The sequence below is a fragment of the Pagrus pagrus genome (assembly GCF_965226575.1).
Source record: "Pagrus pagrus genome assembly, chromosome: 1".
Classification (NCBI taxonomy): domain Eukaryota; kingdom Metazoa; phylum Chordata; class Actinopteri; order Spariformes; family Sparidae; genus Pagrus; species Pagrus pagrus.
In genome coordinates this window covers 13,970,223-13,988,595 of record NC_140185.1, presented here as the reverse complement: position 1 = coordinate 13,988,595, position 18,373 = coordinate 13,970,223, and the positions used below count along the sequence as shown (strand labels likewise).

Below are 18,373 nucleotides of genomic sequence, written 5' to 3'. Positions count from 1 at the left end.
GAGTAAAGAAAGCAGAAAGTATAAGATGTAAAATTACATGCAGACTAATCAAAGATTTTAACGATTACGATTACCCAATCTTTGTCGGGAATTTTAATTTACTTTTAAGTCATTATTGGAATCTTTTCATCACCTTTGCTGAATCCGTACAAAGTTTAATAGCTAGCATGTTATATCCCTACTTCTACATTGTTTCACCCATGTTGGTTTGTTTGTTTGGTTGGTTTGTTTGTTGGTTTGTTCTTTGGTTGGTTTGCTGGTTGGTTGGTTGTTTCGTTGCTTGGTTGTTTTGTTGGTGTATAATTGGGTTGGTTTGTTGATTGTTTGGTTTGTTGGTTGGTTTGTTGATTGTTTGGTTTGTTGGTTTGTGGTTGGTTCTTTGGTTGGTTTGTTGGTTGGTTGGTTGTTGGTTCCTTGTCTATTTGTTGGTTGGTTCTTTTGTGGTTTGTTGGTTGGTTCTTTGGTTGGTTGGTTGGTTGCTTTGTTAGCAGGATTACGCCTTATTAAAAAAAAAAGAAGCAAAGATAGCAACATGTAAATAATATTTGGCATTACAGTTTTATATTTCAATAAGTTCTTTTTTTCTATTTTCAGTGTTTACTCACATTCAACCACCTAACCTTGCTTGGTGTTTTAAGTACAGAGCTTCATTACTAATTCCACTTTAAATCTATTAGTGTCTTGTCTTAATTGAACCTTGACTTTACTGAGACTGAATGAGTGTTTTCTTGTAGACTGACCACGCTGAATGTTTTGTTGTATTTCTACCTATCAGACTGCAGGTAGTAAAGAGTCACAATGAAATGAATGGAGAGATGTGTTGTTGGAGGACCGACCGGCACCAAACAATGGCAAGAATGCCTCTCTCCAATAGCTGGAGCTGTGCGGGCGCTGACATCATATCACTCCCACATCTCCCTCTCTTGATTTCAGCCCCACCCGCTCCTTTCCATTAGCAAGTCGGTCCGTGTCCCTGTGTTATTTAAAGCCAGAGATCCTCCCTCTCGCCGAGCCACTGTGTTGCATCTGTCTGCCTCGCTGCTTGTGTGTCTGGGTGTGTGTGTGTGTGTGTGTATGAGAGTGCGCTAAAAAACCCAGGCAGCCAGTGGGAGAGCTAGAGAGCAGGGAGAGAGACGCGGGGGAAAGGCAAAAAGCATCTAAGACGGGGAGAAGGAACGGGAGTGTGAGACAGCTATGAAATTCATCCAAGCTATTTGCTTACTGCTTCTCTGTCCAGCTCTGAGTCTCAACACCAGGTAAGAGATAAAAAAAAAGAGGAGAAGGCTTTTCTTTTTTGGTCAGTTTTACCCTGCGAGGGAGACTCTGAAACAAAAGGAGGGTATAGGTTCAAAGGATACAATAGGCAATCTTGGATTACTAATTTGAAGGTCTGTTCAGTTCTCTCAAATACAGAAGCCTTAATTTGTCCGAGCAGAGGTCTCTGTGTGCTAAGCATGTTGGAGACTGAAAGACTTAAAAGGAGGAAGGAAGAGCTTATCTGTTGAACTAGCCTATTATCTTTTCTCAGTTCTGGGCAGGCTGAGAGACAGTTGTCCTTTTGTGGTGCTAATTCACTGAATGCGATGCCTCCTGAATAGTGGTGACATTGCTTTTTCGGGACTTTTGCTGCCCGCTGGTCGGGGAGGGAGCAAGTTGAAGTCAGGGGAACTGAGAGAAAGGACAAGGCTACTTGTGTTGCAGTGTCTTGAAAAAGAGCAGGTGTGTGTGCTTCTATACATATGTCCGTGTGTGTGTGTCTGTGTGCAATATAAGGCTTTGGAAGAAGCTGAAAGAAGAGTGATGGGTAAGAAGAATGAATAAGAGAGGAATGTGTGGAGAGGCAGTTTTGATGATTAATTAAATCATTGATAAAATCGTCCTTCTTCCTTGCCAGTGCCTGACACCACTGCCTTAATGAGAGCCGTGAGAGCAAATTCAGGGCTTTGACTATACCATGGAGACATCACACGCAAGGAGGCATGCATTATAAAACTTGCCTCTCCTTTTTCTCCTCAGTGCCCAAAACATTTTGAATACTGTTGTCTCGTGTTTTTGGCGAATTAGTTGAATGCAGTTGCAGGGAGAATGATGGCTTTGAGCTCATTGTTTTGTTGTTGATAGTTACTAATAAGACAAATACCTGAATCTTTTTAAGAATTATTTCTTTTGCCTTAGGAGTTACAGTAGATAGAGACTTGTAGAGAAACAAGTCAAGGTTATAGCTTCAATTCAACAAATTTGTCAATACCAGAGAGGTACACTGATGATGTATGAGTCATATAACTAGGGGCTGTATTGATGTATTAACCTCCAGCGTTTATTAGCCAGCAAATTAAGCACTCACATAGCCTTTAACAATCCTACAATTTTAATGCTCACATAAGGCAAATACATAAATAACCTTCAGGCAGCAGGTTTGAAAGCACACAGCTTTATTAACTTATTTTTCTAATTGTGAATACAGATAGACTTGTTTAGCTCTTTTCCAAGCTATGATACCAATAATGTGTTTGTTAGGTTTGTGTATTAAAATACAGTTTGTGTCTCAAGGTTTATTTTTAAGATCTTTTGGGTGCTAATTGGAGAGGGAGGCATTACGGTGATCATTCGGCAGGTCAGCAGCACAGATTGCATGCTACCTCTTGAGGGGGCATGTCATGAAAGGTAATTACCAGAACACATAGGTATAATCAGGGTTTTAGTTTATAAACTCAACATAAAAAAGCAGAAGGCTGCGTTTTGTCAAAGGCAGAGGGTTGTCCAGGCAAAGGTGATACCTCAACTGTGACCCACTGAACCTCAATTTCTTTTTGAAAATAAAACTAAACATGCCGTGGGTCCGGATAGACCTGCAATGCAGGCAGATGTGAAAGAACAAGCTATGAGCTCATCTTAAAATGATGTAATTGAAAAAAATAGCAACCATTTGGGTGGATTTAAATAGTAAACTCGCTCTAATTACAAATCAGTGAAACAAGACATGTAACAAACAGGGTCTTTTAAAGATCACTTCATCTGTTGCACAAACTCTACTCAATTAAGATTTTATTCAGTTGGATGCTGAACATGTGGACAAAAATACCAGGAAAACAGCCTTGAAATAAGTCCCATGCGTTTTTAAACTGTGTCAAAGAAGTGTTGTTTGCGTGTTGTATTAAATAAAAATATACTAAAAGATTTGATGGAAACATCTTTGCAAAGCCTCTTCCTTGGTTAAAGGAGTTCTCTCAGTTATCATTGTCTTACTTAAGTAAAAAGCTTGGATCTTAAATAAGTTTTCATCAAAGCACTGTTTTGGACATCAACAATGAACTTTCACACTGATACTGAAAAGTGCTAAGAATTATTTGTTCACCATCAGGAAGATAGGGGTAATATGTTGATCTGGTTGTGCTGTTTAAGACAGTAAAAAAATGTGGTTCAGTGGCAAAATGAATTATGCGTATGTTTTTGTGTAGAGAATCTACCCAGGATTAAGTCTTCAGATGGCTACTTTTTTTATTTTGATACTGATAAGGGCGGCTAAATGTTATTTTCCTGTGTCTAAAGATTTGTCTTCACTACACAGTCATCCATGCATGGATTCAATGAAAGGTCACAAATGCATAGGAAAAACAGTTGATCCATAGCACCTGTCCACTCCATCATTGTTCCACTCCTCCTTCAGTGGTCTACTGTCATTATCCCTGTCAAACATACAGAATTAGATATGCCTTTAATAGGCAGTGGTAATTAACCAGCTTATTATCTCGCTATTTCCTCTTTTGATCTACCGCCACCCTGGAGTGCTTCTGCTGAGGCAATAGCGGTCGGCAGTGATGCAGTTAACATAAAGCTCTTGAATTTGGTTTTATTATCGCTGACATAGTCAGATTTTATTAAGAGCAGTACAGAATTCAACTTCTTTTGTGTACCTCATATCAAACTCAATATTTCAGAGATATTCAGCTTTTCTTTCTTTTCTGGTCATCAAAACCAGCGAAGGAATACTACAGGCAGATTTTGCTTTCAGTCTAAGTGATACGAGAGTTGATTGGTGGCTCAAGCACCAGTATTTTTGTTGTTATTCTGGAGGTCATGGACCCAGACAAGGCTTATCACATGTGACATCCTCATTCTTTTGTGGCTATAGTGTAACATTGAAGAGACTGACTGTAAAGTGTACCTGGAGCAGGAAAATGAATTGTGACTTGAGCTGTCTAGTCTATGTATTGCTCTGCCTCGCTTTGCTTAATTCACTATCATCGCATCAGTGGCGATAGAGAATCCTTATTATATGTTAACTGCAACCTCCATTGTGTGACCTGATAAAGTCGCCTGAGGAATGAGAGTTAATGAAATAGGAAGCATTTCAGTTTTTATGTATGATAGCAGCAGTTTGATAAGCCTTTGGTCTATGCTAATTCTGTTTTATAGCCTTAAAGTCTAAAAGGCGCTTCTTAGGCTCACACTAAATACTAAAACACAGATAAACATTAAAACATAAATAAATACAAAAATTCTCAATTTTGAACATTATCAAATATCATTTCTTATAATCTCTGTAACATTTGTAAAAAATAATTTTGGTGCTCATGTGAGAGCTAAAGTAAAAAAAGATTCAATTTTAATGAATTGAGTGGATTACTCAGGCCACATAATGGTGGTGCAGGGCTATGTGTCATTGGAGAAATCAATTGGTACTCAGGCAGAACACAAGGCTGCATTGACACTAGTCCCATGAGATATGACTGTCCACCCCTGGGTCAGGGTTGGGGAGGCAGCTACAGTAAGACTGCTTCTCTGCATTTGGCTTGTTTTTTCTTCTCTGTACAGATCAAATAGCTCCACCTTTTTACACTTTCAAATATTCCCTTTCAGAGCATTTCATGAAACATATTTGACACATTTTCTTGACACTATCTTTGATGTCTCTTACCTTAGCACTGCAGACTCTTCTTGGAAACTGTGATATCTGGTGGGATCTCCACAACATCAAATATTTATGAGTATTTTGGACGGCAATTAGAAGGACTACAGAGAGCCCTGGATTATACATAGAGTGCAGACACGCAGCCGCATTGCTTTATATCTTAACATCTGCCTGTGGATATGAGCATATTGTAGATTAAAAGGAGTATCTCTTTAATGTTACATAGACTCCAACATGAAAAGGAAGATTTTTATGAGGTGTAGCAATTAATGATGAAGGCAGGCAGCTACTATTATAAATGCTACATGATATTGTTGATCATGGTTTTTTTTCCCTTGTATGATAACCTTTTGTAATCACAGCAGCATGTCCCTATATCTATTAGGGATGGGGGAAACAATCAATTGTAGATTGTATTGTGATTCTCTCTTGGAAGTCTCAATGCAACAATTTTGTAAGACTGAGTTGTACGTTCCTCACGGCTGAATCAATGAGATGGTGAAACGTAATGTAGGGCTGGGCTCTATGCATGTAAAATGATATCACGACAACCGTGGCCAGAGAAAATATGTTTTGGGTTGTCCATCCATCCTATCTTGTGACAAAATATCTCAGGAACCGCTGGAGGGAATTTCTTGAAATTTGGCACAAATGTCCACTTAGACTCAAGGATGTACTGATTACAAATTGGAGGTCAAAGGTCACTGTGACCTCATGTCTGTCCTGTTCTCATGAGCGCCATATCTCAGGAACACCTGGAGTGAATTTTTTTCATATTTGGTACAGAACGTTTTGCTGAAATTGAGCTTCAGATGTTCATTGTTGCACCATTTAACACAGCTCTCTATCAGTCCTCTGTGCTCCTCTGTAAAAGAAGTCTATATCTAGTCAGCATGTTTCTCACTTGAAACTGCAATCACACATGTCAATATACTGTAGTGATACCTCTGATTTCACCAAGTACTACATTTGGGTCTGTACAGACATGGGTGTAAACGGCAGCTTGACTGGTGCACAAAGCATTCAGCCACAAGGTTATGTTATATCACTATACAAGATGTATTTTAAAACTACTCAAAAGCACATAAATTCCTTGTCGATAAAGTCAGTCTGGTAAGTTCAGAAAACTACATGACTTTATTGTAATGCAGCCTTTAAAACCAAAAAAGACAACACTTGACATATCAATATCCAAATTCTAGGATTATATATATATATATATATAGTCTCCATCACAATAAAGATATACTATTGCTTATCAACACTAATGTAATGAATTTAAAACATGTGCCATCTGTTTACGTTTTGAAATAGGCCACTTTTTGAGTTTTGGTGAAAAATGGCCGAGCGTGAACAAAGATAATGGAAATGAATTAATCAATTTATTTTAATTATGGATCAAATTTGCTATGTTTTAAAGTAGCAAGTTGATACACAGTAAGATAAAAAAAAAATCATATATGAATCAAAAATATCGATCATCGCTTTGTAATCACATTGCTGCCTTCAATTTTGGAACTGATTAGCAGGTTCATAAAGATTATCCACTCTAATATCCATGAAACTTTTAAGCTATCAGAACAATTATGTACATTCAAATTTTAAACTTGCAACTCTCATCTCTGTGGATAGTGAAGCTGAAATGGCGCTAAAAGGTTGCCAGTCTCTGTTTCATTAATCACAACCAAAGATAACGTCTTCGTCTCAATCTGTCACGTTTGCTGAGTTGAACATCTTCCACTGATCATCATTTACATCCGATCAATACTTTCTTACAAGTGACAATGAATACATTCAATCAAAATGCACAGCAGCGGAGAGAAACTCCACATGATCTCTCATTGAACGAGCACTCCCAGTCTGAATTTTATTTTGCTTTACACTTTGAGGTGTCTAGATGAGACACGCTGTGCGGTTGTTCACAAATATTGTCTGACACATCGGGAAAGTGGGGATTGACTAGAGGTCAAGTGTGGAGCAACAGAGAATGAGACCTAACTATTGACCAGGGGGAGATGGTAATGTCAATCTATACATTGATGGACTACAAACGGTTAGCAAGGATAATGACTAAGTGGAAGCAATCCGCCTCTTATCCCTGGGCATTGTTTAGCACTTTGGTGACAAAAGAACAACTATTCTGAACAAATAAGTCAAACCTAATTATATGTGGAATGCAGAGCTAGCCTATATTTTCTTTACTTAAGTGTAGCATGCCTTTGTTGCCATTTGTCTCGATTGTTATTGAGTGAGAGCTCAATTATTATTTTAATTAACTGCTGCTGTATTTATACTGAATGGCTTCGTAGAGGCCTAGCATGTTTGAACTGACACCCTTGTGTAAAGATTTATGCACTTTGCAAAGCAGCAGATTGGCGAAAAGTGGTTAAAATGACTGGCTGGAGTGATGGTGCACCTTAAAAGATAGAAAGATAGATAGATGTTTAACAGCCATGCAGAAACACACTCTGGATGACTTTTAATGTGCAGCAGCGAACCGTGTCACGATTAGATCTATGCAACATAAAACATTTGTGTGTTTGAAAATGACTTGGACAAAACATAAGCATTATCTCCCATCTGCACTCTGTTTTTCATGCCATCAAACGACATCTATTCCAGAAGAATGATTATAGATATGACTTTCAGGGAGTTGGGTTTGACTCCTCAAGATGAAAGAAAATGATATTTGTGCAGCCCGGTAATGTCCTCAGCACAAATCAGACTGTGAATGATAATTGAAATTCAAAGGACATGCCATAATGGTCACACCATGGCAACCACATCAGCCACATGACAGTAATGAAGTGGGCTACAATAAACAGAACCTTGGGTGGCTCCTACAAATGAGAAAGTAATTAAAAGGACCATGAGCAGTGCGGGCTGAAGAGTAGCCAGATGTTTTATATTCAAGGCCACATTTCAGGTAGTGTGCTGTTGCTCTCACTGCTCTCAGAAGACATTTGAAATGACAGCAGTGTTTATTCTTCAAACACTGAGAGTGTGTATCATAGATTACTTGTTATCGTGCTTCCTGAAACACAAAGTTTTATCGTTGAATAGCATCATCGTCTAATGTGGCATGCAGGAAACAGAATATTTGCTTGGTGTGAAAACATTGAGGGTTGGGATGATATGATACAGACATAAGCAGGCTGGTATGGTCTCTTTAAAGAGTTTCGGTAATTGTGTAGTCAAGAGCATTTGTGAAGGATTGAACAGCGAGTTTAATGTTGGTTTGACTTGTGCAGTGAAATGTATCTGACCGCCATTAACTTGATCTTAAAAGGCTTAAACAAAATGATCATTCCCCTCTATTAATAAACGTGGCTTGACTAAGGCATAATGCATTATGCATTTAACACTTACAGATGAATGCACTTCAGATGAATTGCAAATCAAAAACTATTATAACATTTGTAGGAATAGAAAATAGACAATATTAGCTGTGCTACTTCCTCACTGTTTTCTCAGTGGATGAATGTGTTGATGCTGGATCAAAATGTTTGTACTGGCAGGACAACGTTTTCTGTCATTGTTTTGTACCGGATATATGAAATTGGACACATTTAATGAGATCAGTTGATCTTTGTTGTTTTTATTGGTTATTATAAATACAATATTGGCAGGTGCTGAAGCCAAAACAAAGTGACACAGTATGGCGTCGGATTTGCACAAATATTAAGGGAATATCCAATTGCAACACAGTTATACTGCTACTGATATGACTTTTTGAGTTAATTGACATTAGTCGCACCACCGATTAACCAATCGGCATGCACCCAGTTGTCAGACTGTATTGATTTTAGGTAGTTGTACCTAATAAACCAAGAAAACACTCCTGCAGTAAATTCTACTGTCATGAAGGTTTTAACTTTCAGCTTGTTGAAACTGTTTGAGAGATTTTTAATCAACTTTATGGACATTTTGGAGGCTGTAGTTTGCTGTGCTGTTGAATTGTATTGTGTTATACTTAGTATTTGTTTTTTAGTCAATCCTCATTGGTATAAATGGGATGGATAAATATTAGAAACTTTTCCAGTGCAACATGGTATGATTTGACAGCATCGGCTACCAAAATCACCATAAATTATCAATAAAAAAAGGGTTTGTTGTAGTAGGCTGCATTTGTTTAAGCTGGGTGAACCTAATAAATTGTCAACTCTTTTGTCAAGTATTTTCCAGACATAAAGATGCACACTTACATCATTAAAGAGAATGATTGAGACAAAATGTGTAGTTATTAACTCTGACATATAGCAATAGCATGGTGAAATCCAACTGAAATTAAATTGCACTTGAACAATAACCCCTTAAGCTCTCCTCCATCATCCAACACACATCTTGTCCTGTAGCTTAGCTTGCTGAATGAGCCACCAGACAAACATTCAGCGGGGGAAAAGTGCACTGTTAACGTCACTTTGCAGGCTAGATAGCTAATTAGGACCTCAGCTGCAGCACATTAAATAGCTTGTAAACATACTTGCAAATGTCACTTGTTAGATACTGGTGTGTTCCTTACTCTTTAATCCCAATAACAACCCACTGTCTGCCCATCACATGTAGACTACAGCACAACTTTTGTTTACTTCGTCTCAGCACTCTGGCAGCCTGCCAGCTGCTGTCAATCAAACACAGACACTCTGTAACACCCCTTTCCAACCAGCTGAGATGAAAAATGGCGTTTCTGATTTTTCCTCAGAGACCATTTCTCTTCCTTTTCAATGATTTAAAAAACCTACCAACCAACCAACCGACCAACCAATGAAGACACAGTCAAAGGGAATAAAATGAGACCACACCTTCTGAGCTGGCTTCTGTACCTGGCTCGTACAACACACCTGAGAGGAAAATCTCTTACAGTAACGTTATGATAACCTGAATTGGCCTATGTGACAATATGTCAAGCTCGGGACAGCTAATTAGCCTGATATGGTTGTTTTGTTTTGAAAGGTAGCCATCACAATGTGAACGTAAAATGAGTATTAGTACAGATTCCAGTTGCATAATACTACTGACATAAACTACTCGTTTGATGTTACTAATGTTTCCATTTTGCTGGCGGCTACAATATAGGGTGAGCTCCTCAACCAACTTATTGTTAATCCTTATGATTTGAGCCTGTTCTTATCAGAAAGAACAACCATACAGTATAGGTTGAAAAACACAGCAGCTTATTTCGACCCATATTTATGTTTGCTGTTAAGCAGCGACCTCTACTGGCTGTAGTAACTAGAATGGTACTCCACTACTAGAGAGCATACCCCTTTGTACCCGCTCACAGATACCAGTCATGATTCATGCTTTTTTAAAATTTTTTTTTTTTTTACATTAACTAAAATGTCTCACAATGTTAAAGAAAGTGAGGGATAAAATGCTGGTTCTCTCCCTTTATCTGGATCTGCACCAAAAGTTCATGGGGTCTTTTCTGGACTGAGGCACCAAGTTTCACGGGAATCCACATACATTTTTGTGTAATCCTGCTGACAAACCAACTGACCATCCAACAAACAGACGTGCTTTTGTTTGTTTGAAAGGTATTATAGTGGATGCTATGCAATGTAATGAACTGTGGACCTAGCTCTGTACTCTTTTGACTGTTTCTTTTGTTCAAGAGCCCTTACATTACTTTTGTTGCAGTTAGATTTAATTAATTCTGTGGTGCGTTTTATGTATCCTTGTGCTCAAAGAGTCTTTAAATCTACATTTTAAAGCTGTAATTAAAACTTTCCTTCATGGGGGGCCAGACCCCTCCAGGCAGTTCTTTTTAATCTTTTCACCCCGACGAGTTTGCATCCCTGGGTGAGTATCAGTGCCCTGTCCCTATCATGGACAAGGTGATGGTGTCGCGTTATATATTCGAGACCAGATAAACTGAAAACGGGTCGGATGATAGAGGTCTGGCTATGCCAGAATAGATATGACTTGAATGCCACACTTGTCAGCCTCCAGTAAAATCAGCTGTTGCAACGTTTAACGTTACGACGGGACCACAAAGATTTAACGTTAGCCCATATTTTCTAACCCTATCGCCAGAGTAATACATGGAAGGTATTTCATGGAGTGGAGAGTTACTTTATGAAAAAAAATTCTCTGATGTAAAGTTAGTCTCTCTTAGTCTAGTCGCGGATGTATGGCTGCTGCAAATCTAATGTTAACGTACAGCAGTTACCTGTCTGTGTCAATTATATGTGTCAGATTATGTTACTGTATGTGTCAGATATTTTCAGCAGAAGTGACCCTCAAATGATGATGATTGACTCAGTGTATCCTCCATGCACAATGGTTACGTACTCCCCCGCATGGTTGGTAGAGGCTGTGCAGCAACTATCGTTGCCAAGTCCAGCTAATAACAATAGTTTGTAAAAGGTCCTATCAGCGCTGATTAATCGGCCAAACCGATTAATCGGTAGACCTCTAGTAGGAGCTCCAGCAACACCTCTAAACATTACTCAAAGTCATTTGTCCAAATTGGTTATATGGTACAGTAGTTAAGACAAACAAAATATATCACAACTGTTGTGAAAAAAAGCATTAGTGTGCTAGAGACTTAATTTCTATTTTGCTTTCTGTCACTGCTCAAATGCTTGTGTTGTACTCATTGTGTTGCTGTCTTCTCTGTGCATCTCAAATTTGATTTAAGGAAGCTATTGTGTTGATGTGAATCTTCATTGCTGTATCAACCACTACTTTCCTCCACTCCTTTGCTGCTGTCAGTATATATATCAGTGTTTGGTTGCCACAGTCGCTGTTGTAATTGGCAGGCACTTAATTGCTCAGTCCCTGTAAACATGATGCCCGTGTTCTCTCAGTGATGAGTCATTAGTGGGAGGCTTGGCTTTTTGTTTTACAGTGAAGTGCAAGATGTATAACCATAATAAACAAAAGCTGAGCACCATCCGTCGTCACAGCGGCACCGCATATAAGATGCCTCTGCTGTTTTCATTGTATTGTTTCCGAGCAGCTATTCCCTCCAAAGCTTAAGGAGAATCCATCAGGTTTGTACTCATGTATATAGGCTGACGTTCGGGGCTCTTCATATGTTCTTTAATGTAGATGTCAGTCATGGCAGTAGATTGGAGTCAAAGTCTATTTATCTTTCACGCTTTCATTCAGTTTGAATCTGACAACTGTGTCAGTCCGGTCTGCTTTGAAATACCTCTCAGCTTTTTATTTGTACTTTTCTCATACCAATTGCGTAGTACCGACATTAATTTCATGTGATGGGCTCTGAGCCCCCAAGACAGGCAACATCTGAATTACGTCAGTGAAGAGTATATTTAGCTGAGGACTATTAGGGCGCAACTGGTTAGTAGTTTCATTACCAGCTCATCTTCTGATTATTAACCAATTAATGGCTTGGTCCTTAAAATCCCAAAATAATGAGAAATGACCTTCACATTTTCCTAGGGTCCTTGGCAATGCCATGAAATGTCTGTTCTGTGCAACCAGCAGTTTACAATTCATGGTTCAAGGTAATTTATCTGTTTTTGACAAGAAAAGGAAAGTTGGAGTCCCATCATGCTACAAACACATAGAGCATATTTACAGATAATTACATTTAGAATAGGATACAATACAATTTGAAATGAAAAAATAAATAAAATCATTTATTCTTCTTTTAATTCTTTTAATTGGCGCCAGAGGAATGTAAAAAGCAAGATAGTTTAAATAATATGGTTTACATTTTCACATTAAAAGTTCAACATCTGTCCAACATTGTCAAGATTCAAGAACAATTTATTTGTCCTGTGGGAGATTTGTCTCGGACAAAGGGCTGCCACATAAAAATACATATAATACAGTACATTTATAGACAGACACAAGACATAAATACATAATCCAAGTGCAAACAATACAGCGAGTGCCAAATACATTCCACCAGTCCCCCTCATCACCCCATCAACTTTGACTGGGTTTGAGCATCATTGGTGAAATATTCTTATCAGTGTAGCCTTTGGTTAATTTCTGTTGACTGACTAATTGACCCATCATTGCTGCTCTTATTACTATTGAAAGCTTGTGCTAGCTATTGCTGTCAACTGAAAACATTATCCTGGGAACTTTTAAGTCAAAATCTTTTTTTTTTTAAATTTCGATGTAGTTCCAAGGTTCTAGTACAAAATTATTCTTGAAGTGTCTTGGTGCATCTCAATTTAAAATTTTCATGCTTCCTCCCTATTGTATGACCACATTCACAACAGCAAAAGCGTATTGTGTCATACAAAGATTCACATTGTGGATTGTGTTAAAAGACTTTATGAAAAGGGGGAGATTTAGTGGCTTTAGTGGGAATAATTGTTACGCGTTAGCTGAATGTTACACATGGCCGGTTGCTTATTCTTAAACACTAGAATTATGCAATAACCATAATGGTATTTGATCCCTTTTATTGTCTCAATTGAAGCTACTTTTTTGTACAGTGTGTATGTATTTTGCATCAGCGCTGAATTATTCAGCATTTTAACACAAAGTTTTTAATGCCATGAGGCATGTTTAACATAATCAGTTAGTAAAAAAGAATAATAATAATTTAAATGGTGATGCTGATTGTTGTAGTCAGATTACTGAATGATACTGAATTGGGTCTCTTGGTAGAAGAATCTCAAAATGACGAACTTTTAGATCCATATAGTTTCTATATAGGCTTTTGAAAGACACTGTATGACTTTCAACACAATGTCATGAACAGATGACAGTAGCAATTTTATGAGGTAAAGTTTAGTGAAAATATTTATAAAATTCATGTTTGACTAAGACGATGAGCTGAGTGACAGAGAAAGGTTAATAATCCTCTTTAACTTCAGATTGTATTAACATTTTCATGTGATCCTGGACAGTTTTGACTTTGCAAACACACAATATTGACATATTACAATTGAATCCTCGTAGAAATATATTCATTAAGACGTCTTCTCTGCCACAAGACCGTAATGTTAAAGAAAGCCTTTGTGTACCGTTTCTATTGATATCAGTTAATTTCCAGGGTTTAAATACCAAGTGTAAATGTCAGTCAGACTGAGGGAGATGAAAGTGTTACCTGCTATTTGAATGATTATTCTTGTTTCTTTGTCTTCAAGCTTCAATTGTTTTGTCTCACTGTTACTAAGTAGACAGGCTTTCTTAGGAACAGCATGTTTCACATTCATAAAGTTACACTCTTTCACACCAGGGAGCTGCCCTTCACAGGTCACATGGTCTTCGATTGCTCCACTGAAGCAGTTAGTTTAGTGCTTGGTCAAGAATACCTCTACAGTAGTTGTCGAGGGATAGAATGGGGAGTCTTTCCATGTTCACCTTCTCCGTCTTGATTTGCTTAGCCTTTCTTGGGATTCTGCTCTCAGTCATGGACTACTTCTGCAATCATTAAGCTGCCACCAGCAATCTATCCATTTCCTGGATTCGTTCTTTTCTGCTGCTTAATTGGTTCACTATGGAATGAACCAAAGTGCTCAGAGGCTTTACTCGCAAAACATTCGAGGATCAGAGAACACAGAGATATTGGTTTTGGCATGAACAGAAGAGGGGGATCATAAATAACACCGGTCCACACAAAATGCTTAGATCATACAAGAAAAACACGGAGAGCGCTCAGTGTTTTGTCCTTTTCATCGATATTTATTGTGTCACATCATTTGTCAGTGCTCTAGTTCTGTTGCTGTCTGTTGAGACTGCTCTGTTCTCTAAAAGCTGTCATTTATTGATGTTCTTTTAATATTTCCCCCTTCATTTACATTAAAATGTGCTCTGATTTCCTCACACTTTAAAACCCATGGCAGCACTTAAGATGTCTGTCAATCGATACAAACTTTTATCCCTGAAAAACATCCTTCATCCTTTTTGAGTAGATTCTGCCATGAAATGTTCTATTTTTTCCTGAGCACAAACTACCCAAGTCTATGAAGTAAAGGGTAATGTAGGTATAGCACTTGGCTACGGGCTTCAAATTAGATCAATCTATTAATGAATTAATTCTGAATTCAAGCAGAGAGTCTCAACACCTCTCATTGGTAACAACAAAAAAACCTGGAGAATTAAAACCTGATGAGTGATTAGAATTGTACAAAGACCTCAGTTGTATTAAGTGGGAAGTAAACAATGGGAGATGTGACATGAAATCTATTTCAGCTGAAGTGCTAGGCACAAAACCATGAACACATTTACAAAATAAAGCATTTTAGCCGTGCAATGAATTCAGAGTTGAAGGTCTTCAGTCCTTTCAGTTTTATCCAAAAAACAGAAATACACCAATACCTGCAGAGAACATTGTATTAAGCTAAGCCTTTGGTCTACTTTCAGAGCAGTATAAGCAAAAATGTTTCTTTTGTATTCAATAATATTCAGTTCCCACTGAGAACCACGCACAAACCACACACAGCTGAAGTGCTAAAGGCTTAAACAATGTGGTATCTCTTTGAGCATTTTCAGTCTTCATCTCTTCACAAACTTTGCAGGGTGTGAATCACAATTGAAAGGGTTGCAATGCTGCTCTTAACATGGTGATACTTGAGTTCTTTTCTTGGAAAGGTACAACAGACATTATTAAAAACACCTCTTCAAAATTGTATTTTTGACAAAATACAAGAATTACAAGTTGTTCTCGACTGCATTCCTGTTACTTCAACCCAATTGCCAAAAATAAGTGTTGGCGAAGTACAGATATGTTGAACAATGTGCTTATGATCTGGTTAGATTTTGGTACAGAAACCACTTGGTTAGGGTTAGGAAAAGATCATGCTTTGGCTTACATCGTTCTCTTGCCACAAACACAGACATGAAAGTCAGCTCTTGTACATGAAATGTGAACATATGACACGCATCGTATAAATGTTAGGATACATATAACACATACAAATTTGAATTTATTATCGGTTTGCAGAAATGTAATATGCCAATATTTAATTCTGGCGACTGGGCTGATTAGCTACAGTACCCAAATAACCAGCGATTATAAAGTAAAACATGTAGTGATATCGCCTATCTTTTTGTGCAACATTTCCAAAGGGAGGTGAACGACAGGGTTGGGCTGATTTAAAATTGTTCAAATCGGTTTGATATAGCTGCTCACAATAGGAACATAATGAGAGCCCATGAATGAGAGTTTACCAGCATTCCAGTCCATCAGGGCAACTGCAACATGTCATGTTTTCATTTCTTACAACAACCATTCAACTTGGCTTCTTCTAATGTTTGACATCAAACTGATTAATAGAATAAGTCTTCAGAATCTTGCAAGTCAAAGGTTTTCCTCAACATGTTCCTGATAGTGTTTCACAATCAAAGCCCTGTTGATGACTGCTTTCAGTCCACTGAAACGCTAGAAGGGCTTTTAATTTGAAACAGATACAGGAAGTGTTGAGTCTGTATTAACAGTGTCATGCAATAACTTTAACCGGGCAAACAGGTGCAGCAGATCAAAACAAGGCTTTGTCCTGCTGACCTCACAAACAGCGTTTCACGCTAATAAGCTGCAGCATAACCTGCACCAGCTCATCAGTGATTAGAGTTTACTCTTGTGGACTTCAGTCTGAGAAGTATAGTGAAGCTGTGTGCACAACTCTCAGTACAACATAACAAGACAAAAGCACTGCACCACCTGTGGAGCTGAGCTAATCGGTTATCCCCAGGCTCCTGCTAACTAGCCACATGCTGCTAGGTCTCTCCACCTAATGTTACACCTGACAAATGCCAACCCTAGTGAGTGAGCACCAAAACCTGCCACTTACTGTTGGGAACATGACACAATATTGAGAGGTTCGAGATTTGCTTTCTTTCAGCATTCAGGGGGATACATGTTCCCAGTCCCCCTGCAGGAATTATTACAGAGCAGGCTGTTTCAAGCGAGCAGCATCAGCAATCAGATTAATCTCTGCTGGGAACAGTTTGGTTTCTGAGCTGTTGTGGGACATTTCAAGTGACAGTTTTGCGGCCGTTGTCCCTTGTAGGTTACTGCAGTCGAGGCTGAAGCAAATTTGAAATTAATTTGGTGCAGTACAGTGTACTAAGAGCAAGCCTTCGTGTAGGTACCACGTCGTTGAGTAATTGAGGTCTGATCAGTGTTGAGAGGACGGATTGGATGAGTGTCTGAGCTGCCAGAATTTACTCCACAGCTGTCAGTGGTCTTGAGCATAATTCAACAAAACATCTTTGATGTGAGTTGCCCACTTGATTACTAAGCTCTTTGCTGTAATATGCAAACCAGCTACAGTATCTACAAAGGCAGTCACTCTATACTGCATGTTTGTGTACTTCTGACAGAGATGAACTGTCAATATTCAAGGACAAACTAAACAAACTTAGGTTCAAGAGCTTGGAATTGATTTCAAAGATAAAATAAAGAACATAGAGCTGCCACATGGGTGCTGTGTTTTTCATTTCCTGTCTTTTATTAACCCCTCCATATTTGTTCTGTGCTCTCTGCTGGGTATACTGTACATCACAGCCAAGCTCCAATGTACCATTTTTCAAGAAACATAATATCTGCTTCTTTTGGTGAAGGCTACATAAATCTGAATCCTTTATCAGCCGCCAGCACACCTCCTCGAAGACGCCTGGGCGGATTCTGTTATTTTTATCTAATCATTTCCTGAGCATATTCTGGTGTCAGGATCCATCCTGGCTGACAAGTGCTGGTTCCATTTGAGTCCCCTATCGCCCGTTTTCCCAGTGTTTTGCCATGACACCTGACTGATAAGTGTGGTATTCAGTGTGTATGTAGAAGGGGAGGATTTCAGCAGTGACACGCGACATTTAGCACAGGGAAGCCATTGAGCGGTGCCCATGGTGGCAGTTCATCTCCTAAATGTTTTTGTTTTTATATTTTGATCGAGGATTTTATGCCTGCAGACCTCAGCATTGTGACGACACTTTTGAGACTCCTGCTTATTCACTGTGAAAGAAAAATGGTGTCTTGAGGAAATGTGAAGTGTCAGAGATGTCATTAATGCATTGGCTTTGGCCGAAGGAGCCACAAATGAATGCAATTTGTAGCTCACTATGAAACTAATGCAACATTTAAATTACAGCAATATTTTTTGCCTTTGTTGAAATTGTATTTTTTGGGCATTTGTGGCATTGAATTAGCAATATGGCATTTTGTGGACTGGCAAATCTCCAGACAGATTGTAAAAATGCCCTCCTTTGTGAGCCTGGGATTACAAAAAATAAACTGGTAAACATCCTAAGGCACACCAAGTCATAATTCTTGACCCTGAAACAGTGTTTTCTGGGTGATGCTTCCAGGATTAAAGGAGTATTGTCACTTGCCAATCAATTTTTAGCATCAGGTTCACTATTTGGCCACAAATGGAAACCCACTCATGCAGTTCAACCTCTTTTTGATTGCATCTCTCTGATCAATCCGTGTCTGTTTCTGATTTATTTATTTATTTATTTTTTTGCTAAAGACAACTTCAAACTGCTTGAGAGGAAAGAGGACGTCCAGGTTACAGAATATCACCT

The 18,373-nt window shown here is 38.5% G+C and overlaps 1 protein-coding gene across 1 annotated transcript in view; it reads left to right on the top strand.

The window, feature by feature from the left end:
- Window positions 1-1,008: 1,008 nt before the first annotated feature.
- Window positions 1,009-18,373, top strand: part of luzp2 (leucine zipper protein 2) — a 170,666-nt gene continuing 153,301 nt past the window's right edge. Inside the window, exon 1 of the mRNA XM_084357627.1 lies at window positions 1,009-1,256. Coding sequence (XP_084213753.1) covers window positions 1,195-1,256 — 62 coding nt within the window. The 5' untranslated portion in view covers window positions 1,009-1,194. The remainder of the gene's footprint in view (window positions 1,257-18,373) is intronic.